The following is a 13,500-nucleotide window of genomic DNA, read 5'->3' on the forward strand; positions in this document are numbered from 1 at the left end:
GTTTATGTACTTAAAGGAATGGTCCAGGCTGAAAGTATTTATAGCTTAATAAATAGAGTAGAATTCACTGAGCAAAATGCCGAAAGTTTCATCAAAATCGGATAACAAATAACAAAGTTATTGAATTTTTAAAGGAGAATGAAACTCTTGGAGCAAGTTAGCTTTTGTGAAAGCAGAAAAATCGAAGAATAAGATCAACAAAAGTTTGAGTAAAATAGGACTAGCAATAGAAGAGTTATGAGCATTTGAATGTCGAGATCACTAATGCTATGGAGATCCTCCTATTGGCAATGCAACCAAGATCTATGATGTCACAGATGAACAACTCTCCCTTTTTGGACACTGAAAATATACCCCAAAACATTCCTTTTTGCTCATTCTTATCATATGACAAACGATTCATCAATGATATAATGTTGTGAAACCTCTGTACTTGTCTTCTCATAAAGAGAACACCTCACCTTGTGATAGACTCTATAAAAGTGAGAATATAAGAGGCTGTTCTCACTACGTTCCTAAAACTAGTTTACTGGAAACTAGTTCAGTGGAAACTAGTTTAACGCGTAGTGAGAACGGTCAAAGCGGTCTTGGAAGCGATCTTCCAAACCAGTTTGGAAAACCACCTCGCGATGTAGTTTTCAAGATCGCTTTGCCTCGTTAAACTGGTTTTAGCGTAAGTGAGGACACAACCGTTCTTCGGGAAGCGATCTTCGCACATTTTGAGCGCGCTACTCCACACGACAGGTGTAGAATGGCTATGCTGCGGTTTCGAATTTCGCGCGAAACGTGTCACCCCACTGAGAGCGTTTCCATAGCAACAAGAGCGCTTTACGTGAAGTGATTTTGAAAACCACTTTCGTGTGATCAAGTGAGAACGCTAGCAAAGCGATCTTCCAAACTGGCTTTCTGAACCGGTTCCCAGTAAACTAGTTTTAGGAACGTAGTGAGAACAGCCTCTAAGTGAAATAAGTACTAAAGTAATGAGGGAGTTGTACGTGTGTGACATCACATATCTTGGTCGCATTGCCAATGGGAGGATCTACATGGCATTAGTGATCTCGACATTCAAATGCTCATAACTTTCTTATTATTCATTCAATCTTCCTCAAACTTTCAACAATATGTTTCTTTGATTTTTCTCTTTGATATGGATTCAGCTGGTTTCAAGGGTTTCATTCTCCTTTAAGTTTAGCAATATTTTGTGAAAACAGTCGTCATGAATATTCATTAGGTGGGCTGATGATGTCACATCCCCACTTATTCTTTTGTATTTTATTATATGCAATTAGGTTTATTGAAATTTTTTCCTCCAAGAACTAGAATAATTGGATTGACAACTGATTTAGTGCATTAGATATTTATTGCTGCAACTTATTTCATTATAAGGGAGACATATTATTCACACAAGTATGAAATAATGAAAAAATTGTGATTTTATGTAATAACATAAGAAAACGGAAAGTGGGGATGTGACATCATCAGCCCACCTTATGAATATTCATGATGCTGTTTTCACAAAATATTGCTAAACTTTAAACTTCAATAACTTTATTATTTGTTATCCGATTTTGATGATATTTTCGGCATTTTGCTCAGTGAATTCTACTCTATGAATTAAGATATAAATATTTTCAGCCCGGACCATCCCTTTAAGCCAAAAATGTGCATATATTGTGCTGTACATGCCCTCCACTACATGAATGTACACTTTTCTGTTATGTGTTTTGAAATACTAGCATTTAACATTCATTTACATGTATGAACGTAATTAAACATCGATTGGATCAACTACTGCATATTATATTCGAAATTATATTTGATCATTTGCATTGGAAGCACAATTTATCCCTGTTCTGTAGTGCTATTTTACACCAAAATTTAATTGTTAATGACAAAATAACTTTGAAAATACATAGAAATTAATATGTTATGGCCCCAAATTACTGTCCCCTTAATAGTATTGTGGAATCTTGGTACTGAGAGGAAGAAAAATCATTGAAACCCCCAGCAACCCAGAATAATATAGTCCTACAAACATATACATGTAGAAATACATATTAGAACGTACAGCTTACATAATGTGGTAAAGTTCTATATAAACTTGACACAAGGCAATGATTATTCAGGAATCTTCATTATCATTTTAATAGAATGATGCAAAAGTGCACTTGAACATTGCATACATCGATTCATAATAGGCAGGGAGAAGACTTGCATACATGTCTTCAACAAGGAGCAATATCGGCAGCCTCCTGGCAATTTGTGCATGAAGTGTATGACAAAATTCGGCAGTGAGTGGTTGCCACTTGCCAGTGTCCATATAGGGTTCGTCCCTTGCCGTCGTCGAGAAGGACCAATTTGTAGAGTGTGGCTGGTTATTATGATGGCTTCATTATGCGGTTATAGGCAGTGACTTTCTATTCATGGAAATTGCTTTTAAAAGGGCATATCCACCACAACGTAGAATGCAGTAATTTTTCAGAGAACACGTGGTTCGGAGGAGAATTCAGTTGCTCTTCATCAGATGGTTCATGGTTCAATCACCCTTGATTATTGATGAGCAGAAAAACTAGAGAAAACTCCTGGTGAAGATTTGATGAAAAATCCATCAAAGACTAAAAAAGACTCTGATATGAATCTCTGAAGTATTTAATTTATAATGTCATATGTGAACAAGATCCCCATATACAACATATCATGTAATATAAATTCCATAAATTCCTTTTTTTTTCAAGCAAACATGATGAATTTCAAACATTTTGTTATAGAAGAGGGTATGAAAATGATGTATCTGATGCTATATCCAACAACCCCCTAAAAAAATCACTCAATTTTTTGTATATTGCATTTTTCGAATTGATATCACATGAAAATGAGCTGCTCGTCTTTACATCTCAAAATCAGAGCTTTAAAAATGTTGTTATTCTTTGATAAATTTTCATCCAATTTCACCAATTTATCTTAAATTCTTCTGCTGTAACTTCTGAAGGTTTCTTCTAATACCCCTTTCTTACTGCCCTCTTCATTTTTCACCGGCGAACTTTGCCGGCGAACTTCTCTGCCTCGCATTCCTCACTGTACCTTTTGCACTGACATTTCTTCTCCGGCAAAAGTCAACGGGCGATTGGCCTCATTCGGCATTTCCGCGGCACCACGATTATTTATTTCCTTTAATTGTGTTGATCTAACTTGTTAGTAATTTTTTGTCAAGATGACGGCTAGATCTAGTAAACAGTGTCAGTATTCCCTTGATTTAGTCAGTGCTCGGCACGTGCAGAACAAACGAAAGAAAATTGTAAACATTACTTCTTACCTATTACAAGAAGGTATAAAAAAAATTAATTACAACATATTTTGGAAGTATTACGAGAAAAACAAACAACATCACTTTGTTTTTATATTTTAGTGCATTTTATACATGTAAAAAGTGCTTTTTAATAAATATTGTTAGTAAAAAAAATTATGTTCGAGGGTATCTACTTGGCCATAGCATTCAGCTGAGCTTGCAACAATCGCGCGCGGAATCTCGGTACAGGGGACTTCGGGAGAGAAAAAATTGACCTCTGACGTCATTAAAGAGGAGAAGTTCTCCTGTTTGCTTTCATACTGGCCTTTTCACCGGCGAACTTACAGTTTCGCCGGTGAAGTTCTCCACCTCTAGAGGTGGAGAAGTTCGCCGGCGAAGTTCTCCTGTGTCTTTCATACTGGACAATTTCCCCTTCGCTGGCGAACTTCGCCGGTGAAGTTCGCCGGTGAAAAGCGCAATATGAAAGGGGTATAAGAAGAATAATGTAGTAGGTTTCACGGTACACCATGTATTCTTCTGTTCTTATTAGAATCAAATTCATGTCCGGTGAACTTCCCCCTTCAACATCAAGCTGTGCTGGCAAACGATGAGCAGCACACTCAGTTCAGCCGTCCATGACCATGCCTTCAAAAACGCCGGGGACGGGTCGCATCTCCTTGCACTGTGACCATTATAGCTGGCTTCCATTGAGATAATTAGATGAGATAAGCCTTGAAATATTAATTTCTAAACTAACTCCAGGGCATACCATGTACTTCAGTTGATTGTTTGTTTGATATACATGGTTCATGGTGAAGGAATGGGGGGGGGGAGGGGGTGTTACATCATGTAGCTGGTTTGTGATGGAGGGGAGGGGAGGTTACGTCATGTAGTTGGTTTGTGATGGGGGAGGTTACAATATGTAGCTGGTTTGTGATGGAGGGGGGGGGGGGGTTACATTATGTAGCTGGTTTGTGATGGAGGGGGGGGGGGGGTTACATCATATAGCTGGTTTGTGATGGGGGGGGGTGGGATACATCATGTAGTTGGTTTGTAAGGGGGGGGTTACATCATGTAGCTGGTTTGTGATTGAGGGGGGGGGGTTACATCATGTAGTTGGTTTGTGATGGAGGGGAGGGGTTACATTATGTAGCTGGTTTGTAATGGAGGGGAGGGGTTACATTATGTAGCTGGTTTGTGATTGGGAAGGGGGATTACATCATGTAGTTGGTTTGTTTGATATCCACGGTTCATGAGGCGATCTCCAGACTTAGGTTTCATTTTAAAAAAAACAACAACAAACAGGAGAATTATTGCTGTAATCTGACTTAATTTTATTTTGATATTCTAATATCATATTCATTTCATTTTGTATGAATTTATTATTTTGTATGTAAGTTGATGTAGAACTGATTTCCTATCAATTTTTTTTTTCAAAGCACCTGAAAAGTTACAATATGCATTTGATAACATTATAGAAAAGGAATAAGAAACTATATTACGGGTGAATTCCCCCATCTGTTTACAGATGAAACTGAGCCTATGATCATTTCTAAAGATGAAAAAGGAAGCTAGACATTGAATAGAATATATTCCCTTTTATGATGGATATTTTATAACTATATTTACTCAGTTTTTATTTGTATGGATAGGTGTTGTATATTGGTCATACAGCAGGTTTCACAAGTTAAATTTAAATAATTATTGAAGAATCTTGTTAAATTGAATTGAATTAATATCAGCAAAACACAAATAGGCATAGGAATTATCTGGTAACTATTAACTCACATTACTTTTTAAATATAACATTACAGAAACATAGACAGATTAATGATAATAACATGAATGATATAACAGCTTGATTCACTTACATATCAGCTGAGAAGAGCAATTCCAATTGTCTTTTTTAATAGTCTACCAAAAAAATTATACAACTTGAATAACATACAGGATTCGCAATATGAAGGCTATGAATGAAAGATATGTGAAATAAGATCTTGTTTAGAGGAGGAAGGGGGGGGGGGGAATGGTATACATTTATTTCATAGGTACATGTACATCAAAAGGGAATACCTCAATATTATAGATTTTAACATTCATCTTAATGCGAAATAACATTGAGAAATAACTACACATGCTCTTTCTGGATTTTTCTCCCTCCAGACTTCAGGAGACAAGCCGCGATCTCGTCGAGGAAGTCGAGACGAGCTGAACAGTGCCTTTTCCCGTTTTGGCCGTGACTCCGCAGGCTCTGCCCGTCAGTCGCTCTCCAGCGCCCATCCGAGCATGAACAAATGGACCGATGCACAGCAGAAGGCCGAGAGCAAAGTGAGTAGGACCCTGTTCTCATTTAATTTCTTGAACCGGTTTTCCATATACCAGTTTTAAGGAAACTAGTTTAGAAGATCTTTTTGCTTGCATTCTCATCATCTCCAGAGCTGGTTTGAAAGACCACATATTAAGGTTGCTTCCAAGACCACTTTGATGTTCCCATCACATGTTGAAGGGGTTTCCACTTAACCAGTTTCCATTAAACTAGTTAAAGACTGTTGATGAGAATGGGCTGTAGGATTATGTTCAAGCCAGTATTTTCTACCTCAGAAATGTAGCCTGTTCAGCAGATGTGACCCTACCAAGGTTTTGACATTTTACCCAGTCCAATTTTGTGGAAAAAATTACACAGAGGCTTAGGTTGAATTTCTGTTTCTGTTTATAGTAACTCCGTAGGAACTCGGCACGACAGCGTTTTGCTAGTATATAACCAATTACCAAGGAAACATTTTACGTCTAGGTTAATCAGTCATTGTGGCTGACCTTATAGATGATAGATATTACTCTCGGGTCTGTTTATCAAAGTGGAAACAATGGCAGAGTGGGGATTCGAACTTACAAACTTACGATTATGAGTCCAATGCTCTAACCACTGGACCACATGACCTGTGTACCCCAACATTTCCACCTAAAACCTGTGTACCCCCAACATTTCCACCTAAACCCAGGAACTCCCACCCCCCAAAATAGTGTCCCGGATATTTCCATAGGTCTGATATAGAATGTGATAATAATGTAGCAATTGCAGTCTGGCGAGCTGAAATGAAGCGCTAGAAATTTTTTCCCCATGATAATCGGGTAGCATGAATTACTCGGGGGGGGGGGGGGGGGGGGGGGGGGTGTTTCACAAAGATTTAAGTGTGACCTAAAATCACACTTAAATTTTCAGTTGCTTGCGGTATGAAAGACATCACCGTGTTGGTCAATAAGATTACGCATTACATATCATGTGCATGTTGCCATTTAAGCATGGCTCTAAATCACACTTAACTCTTTGTGAAACACCGCGCAGATATGAAAAAAAGAAGAGAGAGAGAGAAAGAAACAATAGCCCCCCCTCCCTGCGACCTGTCTATAAATGTCTTTCATTGTTTTCTTTTTCAGGTCGGTTCAGAGAGAGGTCCCGATGTGATGATTGAAGGAGATGTGGAGGCAGAGACAGACAGTATTGTGCTGACCAACGATGGTACACCGTTAGGTGTTCACATCATCAGTAAGATAGAACAAGAAGACGGAAGGTAAGAATGCCCTATATTGATGATGATAGTGATGATGGTGATGATGATAGTGATGACGATGATGATGATGATGATGGTAATGATGAGGATGATGATGATGATGGTGATGAGGTGATGATGATGATGGTAATGTTGAGGATGATGATGATGATGAAAATGATGGTAATGATGATGGTGATGATAGTAAAGATGAGGATGATGATGATGATGGTGATGATGATGATGATGCTGATGATGATGGTGATGATGATGGTAGTGGTAATGGTGATGATATGATTTGATGATGCTGATAATGATGGTGATGATGATGATGATGATGAGAATGATGATGATTATGATGAAGATGATGACGATGATGATGATACTGATGACGATGATGACGATATTTATTTCTAGATAGACTAAGCTATATATAAATCCCCATAGATATTAATAGTAATATCTGTATTCTTTTATTCCCTCAGTGCTTTTGGTATAGTTGTTCACAGTATTGAAGCTGGTGGCAGAGCTGCACGTGATGGGCGTCTTTTACCTGGTGACTACATCGTACAGATCAACGGTAGTGATATATCACTTCATTCATTTAATAGGTGAGTCCTAGAATAACTTCAAATACTTGAGACAATTTCATAAATGTTAGCACTGACAAGTTGTCATTATCTGACTGTTAGCATAGTAACAAGCAGACACCTGTTTTCTCGGCCAATCAGAAGCCAGAAAAATTGTCAGATCTGTTGACTTGTCAGACAACGAATGTTGACAAAATGCTCCCCAGCATACAACAATATTGAAGTTGTGTAAAGTTAATGTAGCCTCTACAGTGTGTTGTTGTCTTATAAAGAAATTCATCACATCAAAATATTATCGATGTTGCCAGGGCCCCGTTGCATAAAAGTTACTATTATGGTAACTTTGCCATCCAGTTGTTACTACCATGGTAATGCCAATCAACAGCCAATCAAAATCAAGGACTCCATGCAAGTTACCATTGGATGGCAAAGTTACCATAATGGTTACTTTTATGCAACTGGTCTTAGGTCTTGTTTGGGCTAGACATCAAAGTTTGATAACTTTTGTTTGGCTTGGTACGAGGCATCTCGCTCTCTACCTCTCCTCTGCATTCCTCCCTATTCTATGACTTATGTACAATTTCAGTTCTTGTGAAATGTATGTGATCAGTTTATTAAGATCTGTAGCATCGTAACCTACCTCACAAAGTAATTAGCAAAAATGATAATTCTAATAAGAAACAGATAATAATTCTAATAAGAAACAGCTGACAAACTTAGCCATCTTGCTTGCAAGGTTTGATCATGTTTAGCAGGGCTGCCAAGTTTCCCTGATTGTCAGGGAGACTTCCTGAAAATTGACTGATTTTCTAGTGAAAAATTGCAGATGTTCAACATCTCCCAATCTATACTTTGATATCTTTCATTGTGTCTTTTGTAATCGAGAAAAATCTCCTTTCATCCTCAGTAAATTCTTCCTGAAAGGGGGAATATTTAAGTTGGTAGCTCTGTGTTAAGGAGGACAGTTATACACCATATTAGATAATCTGTAGGGCAATGCAGCTAAGATTTTCATAAACGTCACCCAACGTATCTCACCATCAGAGCCCAAGAAATGCTGAGAGACGCCATGCGGAACCCCACCGTAAAGCTGACCGTTCAACGCGACAAGTTCTTCAGCACGGAAGCCCCCGTCGGCGCTGCCACATCCTCCACCACCCCCAGGGAAAATGGCCACCTTCAGATCACCATCCCACCAAAGTCTCCCGGAGGGAAGGTCCCTCCGATCATCCCCGTCCGATCTCCTACCACTGCCCTGTCATCTCCGACGGATAAGAGCCCCAATGCGAAGCTTATAGCACCCATGAGCACCAGGAGGATCGGTCGCAAGCTTTATATTCAGCTTATGAAAGGTAGGAGATCCTTCATGACATTACCCTTATCTTTTTCTGTATTTAGCATATGAATGGAGAATCCAATCCATATGTAAATTTTATCAAAGGCAGATCAATCCTGGAGCGTGTGAGGAAAACTGACAAAAGAAGACATAGAGATTTATGAAAAAATATTTAAAAAAAAGTTTAAAATGTTTGAATAGCACAAATCTGTATTCCCTAAATGGGAGTGTGCTCCCTAATTGAATACTGCAATCATGCAATAAGGCCGGAAAGCTTAGGCCAGACTGTCGAGACCAAGGACAAGGCCACATATTTGTCCTTGAGGCCAAGGTCTGCCTTGAGGATTACAACAAAATAGTTAGATGTACATGTATTAACTTATTGTTACCTTCTTATTTGTTAGATATTTCCTGGTCTCTTCTGATTACCTACTCCTTGAGGCTATGGCCAAGACCACACCTACCTGTCCTTAATTGGGTTGGTGTTTCATAAAGGTGTTTGTAAATTAAGAGCGACTCTAAGAATGACCGGTGATCCTTTCTAGTGGTAAATGGTATACACCAAAATGTTAATTGGGGACAGTTTAGCACGTAAGATAGGTTCACCAGTTCTTAAAGTTCTTAAAGTTGCTCTTAACTTTCGAACAGCTTTATGAATCACCACCCCCCCCCCCCCCCCCCGGTCTCGAGGGGTACAATGTTACAATCAAGGATCCACTTTCGTATGAAAAGGCTCTTAAATATGTGCCATTTTTCTTTGATCAAGTAGGTCCTCAAGGGTTAGGTTTCAGCGTGACGTCTCGAGACAACCCAACTGGAGGCAAGAATCCAATCTTCATCAAGAACATCCTCCCTAAAGGAGCAGCCATATCTGACGGCAGGCTAAAACCTGGAGATAGGCTCATGGAGGTACAGAAATCCAAATCTATCCTTGAGAGGCATTTCATAAATGTTTTCCGATGTTCAGAAAAATTGTATCATAAAGGTTTTTATGAGAATGAGAAGCCATACATGGAGTTCATGTGAAAGCAACAACACATCTTACTGTACATGATGAAGTTGAAATTTGGAGATTTGATTTCGTTTCAAAATATACCCCCCCCCCAGATTATTTGTAATAACAGAAGAACAAAAAAAAAAATAGGGTCGGTCGGTCAGTCTTTGAGAAAATATGTTTTTAGAGGTATGATATGAAAGCTCCAAAGTCAATAAGTTTTACAAGGGTCTGTATAGTTATGGCAAACTATTTTTTTTTTTGGGGGGGCTAACTGAATTTTTGTAAAGTTCATGAAAAAGTACGATATGTATATGCTCATATTTTATGTATTATTATTTTTTTCTTTTATATTCGATGTGCTCTTATTAAGTTCTATCTGCTTAAAAATTTGAACATATATGATGACAACACTGACTGAATGGTTAGGGTTAGGTTTCATGAACCACATAGGACAGAACACCTTGGACTGACCAATTATAACATATTCATGTAAATTTATTTTGTGTTATTAGGTGAATGGTATTGAGATGACCGGTAAGAGTCAAAGTGAAGCTGTGTCCATCCTACGAAGTGTCAAGCTCGGAGGTGTGGTCAACCTAGTGGTGTCCAGACAAGACTCACCGGTCAAGATGGTTCCAAGACAGTTGGTTGGTACTTTTCTATATCACTTGACAGGATAAATGGAGGGATTGTCAGGAAGAAAAGATTGATGAAATTATTGATTTTCTTATCGTTTAATGATAGAGTGAAGACTAGATATTTTTCAGTTAAACAGCATAAAAAATGGGCACAATTTCTATATGTGGGCCCAGTCATAAATCCAGAGAGGCCTGTCGCAAAAAAATTAATCTCAGACGTAATTAGTTGCCTGTCATTACTTGGACTTCAACAGGAATGATAGATGAAACATTGCCATTACCTAGAAGGATATACCTTATCTACTTTTATTTTTATGGGTTTATCATTTACTTTCGTATTTCAATTTCTTATGCTGCTTACCCACATATGATTTTGATTTTCTTTGTGCTGCTTTATAACTTGAGAGTTGACCCCAAACCCTTTTCCCTACATTGGCCCACATTTTTCTAAGGACATGATTTCAGTGATTAAACTTGATATGACCGATATCTAATTTTATTTTGATGTTTTTTTCCTCCCAAGCAGCCTGAAGATACCGCTACAGTGGAAGAACCGGTCACCTCTCCCCAGAACCGAGCAGTGATGACCTTTGACATTCCATTGAATGACACTGGGTCAGCGGGGTTAGGGGTCAGCGTCAAAGGCAAGACCAGCGGGGCTACGGAAGAACACAGCAGCAAAGATCTAGGAATCTTCATCAAGTCTGTGATCCATGGAGGAGCAGCATCTAAGGTACGTTTACTCAGTAATTAGTATGCTGGATACACTGTATTGTAGCTATTTCTATTGACACCAGTGTGTTTAGTCCATTTGTGTGATGCATTAGGAAAAGTATACACAAACATGAACCCTTGCATTGTGACATACCTCTCAAAGTTAAAGAAAATATTTGAGAATTGTAATTGGAATAGATGATTAGCTTAGCCACCCTGCTTGCAAAAAAGTGTTATGTTCCCATAAAGTTTGTTTCATAAATCTATGTAATTAGAAGAAGAGTTTGTACTAAGGGCGTTGATTATCTACCCATTACTTGGTATTACTGCCATTACTTGTGGTGTGTATGCATCACAATTTTTTTACATATCTGATAACATATTTATATGTATCTTGTTATTGCTATCTTTGTTGTAGGATGGCCGCTTACGTCCAAACGACCAACTCCTGTGCATCAATGACACCTCTCTGGCCAACATGTCAAACAGCGAAGCAATGGAAACCCTCCGTCTGGCAATGTCTCACGAGAAGTCCCCCCGCTCCACGATCTCCCTGGTGATCGCCCGACGACTCGACCAGCAGGATCCCCTGGCCCACACCAACAATCTCAACAAGGGCGCAACCAGTCCTGCAGGAGATCGCAACGTCGATAGCGGACTCTTGTCTCCACTCCCTCAGAAGGACGGCAGCGGCGGCTTTTTGATGCCGAACAGCCTTTCCGATGGAGTCCTGAGCTCCCGGTCAACAAACGGTGGCATGCAGCGGGGTAATGAAATTGTGGTGCAAGCGTCGGTTGAACCGCACCATGCCACCACTCCGAGGCACCAGGGGGCTAAGGTCACCTACCCAGGCAGTGATGGAGAACCTATATACAGCCGGTCAAGGAAGTCTTCTGATGGACAGACGCTGCCATCATCAGGAGGAGAGATGGCTATGCAGTCTGATGCTAGTCCTTCTATGCACTTGTCGATCCACAGTTCACCTTCAGCAAGGGCGCCCTCACCCCCTCAGTGGCTCCTGGACTGGGAGAGTGGTGCTAAAGATGGGTAAGTTACAGTATTGGTCTTTACCAAAATTTGCGTTGTGATGGTAATTGTCCATTTGCAACTGGATGTGTACGTTTTGGAATTCAGGTGTTAAATTCACAGTTGATATAAACCAAGTATTGTGCTTAGAACCACTTAGCAAAATAGAAAAAGAATAGGGGTTTTCAGCATTGTCTTCTTCACATACATATAGGCAACCTCATTTTTTGTCTCACCTGCATAGCAGAGTGAGACTATAGGCGCCGCTTTTCCGACGGCGACGGCGGCGTCAACACCAAATCTTAACCTGAGGTTAAGTTTTTGAAATGACAGCATAACTTAGAAAGTATATGGACCTAGTTCATGAAACTTGGCCATAAGGTTATTCAAGTATTACTGAACATCCTGCCTGAGTTTCATGTCACATGACCAAGGTCAAAGGTCATTTAGGGTCAATGAACTTAGACCATGTTGGGGGAATCAACATCAAAATCTTAACCTAAGGTTAAGTTTTTGAAATGTCATCATAACTTAGAAAATATATGGACCTAGTTCATGAAACTTATACATAAGGTTAATCAAGTATCACTAAACATCCTGCATGAGTTTCACATCACATGACCAAGGTCAAAGGTCATTTAGGGTCAATGAACTTTGGCCGAATTGGGGGTATCTGTTGAATTACCATCATAACTTTGAAAGTTTATGGATCTGATTCATGAAACTTGGACATAATAGTAATCAAGTATTACTGAACATCCTGTGCAAGTTTCAGGTCACATGATCAAGGTCAAAGGTCATTTAGGGTCAATGAACTTTGGCCAAATTGGGGTATTTGTTGAATTACAGCCATAAATTTGAAAGTGTGTTGGTCTAGTTCATAAAACTTAGACATAATAGTAATCAAGTATCACTGAACATCCTGTGCGAGTTTCAGGTCACATGATCGAGGTCAAAGGTCATGTAAGGTCAAAGAACTTTGGCCACGTTTGGGGTATTTGTTGAATTACAGCCATAAATTTGAAAGTGTGTTGGTCTAGTTCATAAAACTTAGACATAATAGTAATCAAGTATCACTGAACATCCTGTGCGAGTTTCAGGTCACATGATCAAGGTCAAAGGTCATGTAAGGTCAAAGAACTTTGGCCTCGTTTGGGGTATTTGTTGAATTGCCATCATATCTCTATAAGTGTATTGGTCTAGTTCATAAAACGTGGAAATAAGAGTAACCAAGTATCACTGAACATCTTGTGCGAGTTATAGTAGTTTTCAAAATCAGCACTGCTGCTATATTGAATCGCGTGATGCAGGTGAGACGGCCAGAGGCATTCCACTTGTTTTAATGATAAGGCGCCATCAAGTAAT

At 39.2% G+C, this 13,500-nt stretch overlaps 1 protein-coding gene across 1 annotated transcript in view; it reads left to right on the top strand.

The window, feature by feature from the left end:
- Window positions 1-3,211: 3,211 nt before the first annotated feature.
- Window positions 3,212-13,500, top strand: part of LOC129273975 (partitioning defective 3 homolog) — a 29,015-nt gene continuing 18,726 nt past the window's right edge. Inside the window, exons 1-9 of the mRNA XM_064108926.1 lie at window positions 3,212-3,256; window positions 5,450-5,614; window positions 6,722-6,855; window positions 7,320-7,445; window positions 8,469-8,776; window positions 9,530-9,669; window positions 10,270-10,404; window positions 10,922-11,128; window positions 11,528-12,156. Coding sequence (XP_063964996.1) covers window positions 3,212-3,256; window positions 5,450-5,614; window positions 6,722-6,855; window positions 7,320-7,445; window positions 8,469-8,776; window positions 9,530-9,669; window positions 10,270-10,404; window positions 10,922-11,128; window positions 11,528-12,156 — 1,889 coding nt within the window. The remainder of the gene's footprint in view (window positions 3,257-5,449; window positions 5,615-6,721; window positions 6,856-7,319; window positions 7,446-8,468; window positions 8,777-9,529; window positions 9,670-10,269; window positions 10,405-10,921; window positions 11,129-11,527; window positions 12,157-13,500) is intronic.

Source organism: Lytechinus pictus, chromosome 13, assembly GCF_037042905.1.
Source record: "Lytechinus pictus isolate F3 Inbred chromosome 13, Lp3.0, whole genome shotgun sequence".
NCBI classification, from domain to species: domain Eukaryota; kingdom Metazoa; phylum Echinodermata; class Echinoidea; order Temnopleuroida; family Toxopneustidae; genus Lytechinus; species Lytechinus pictus.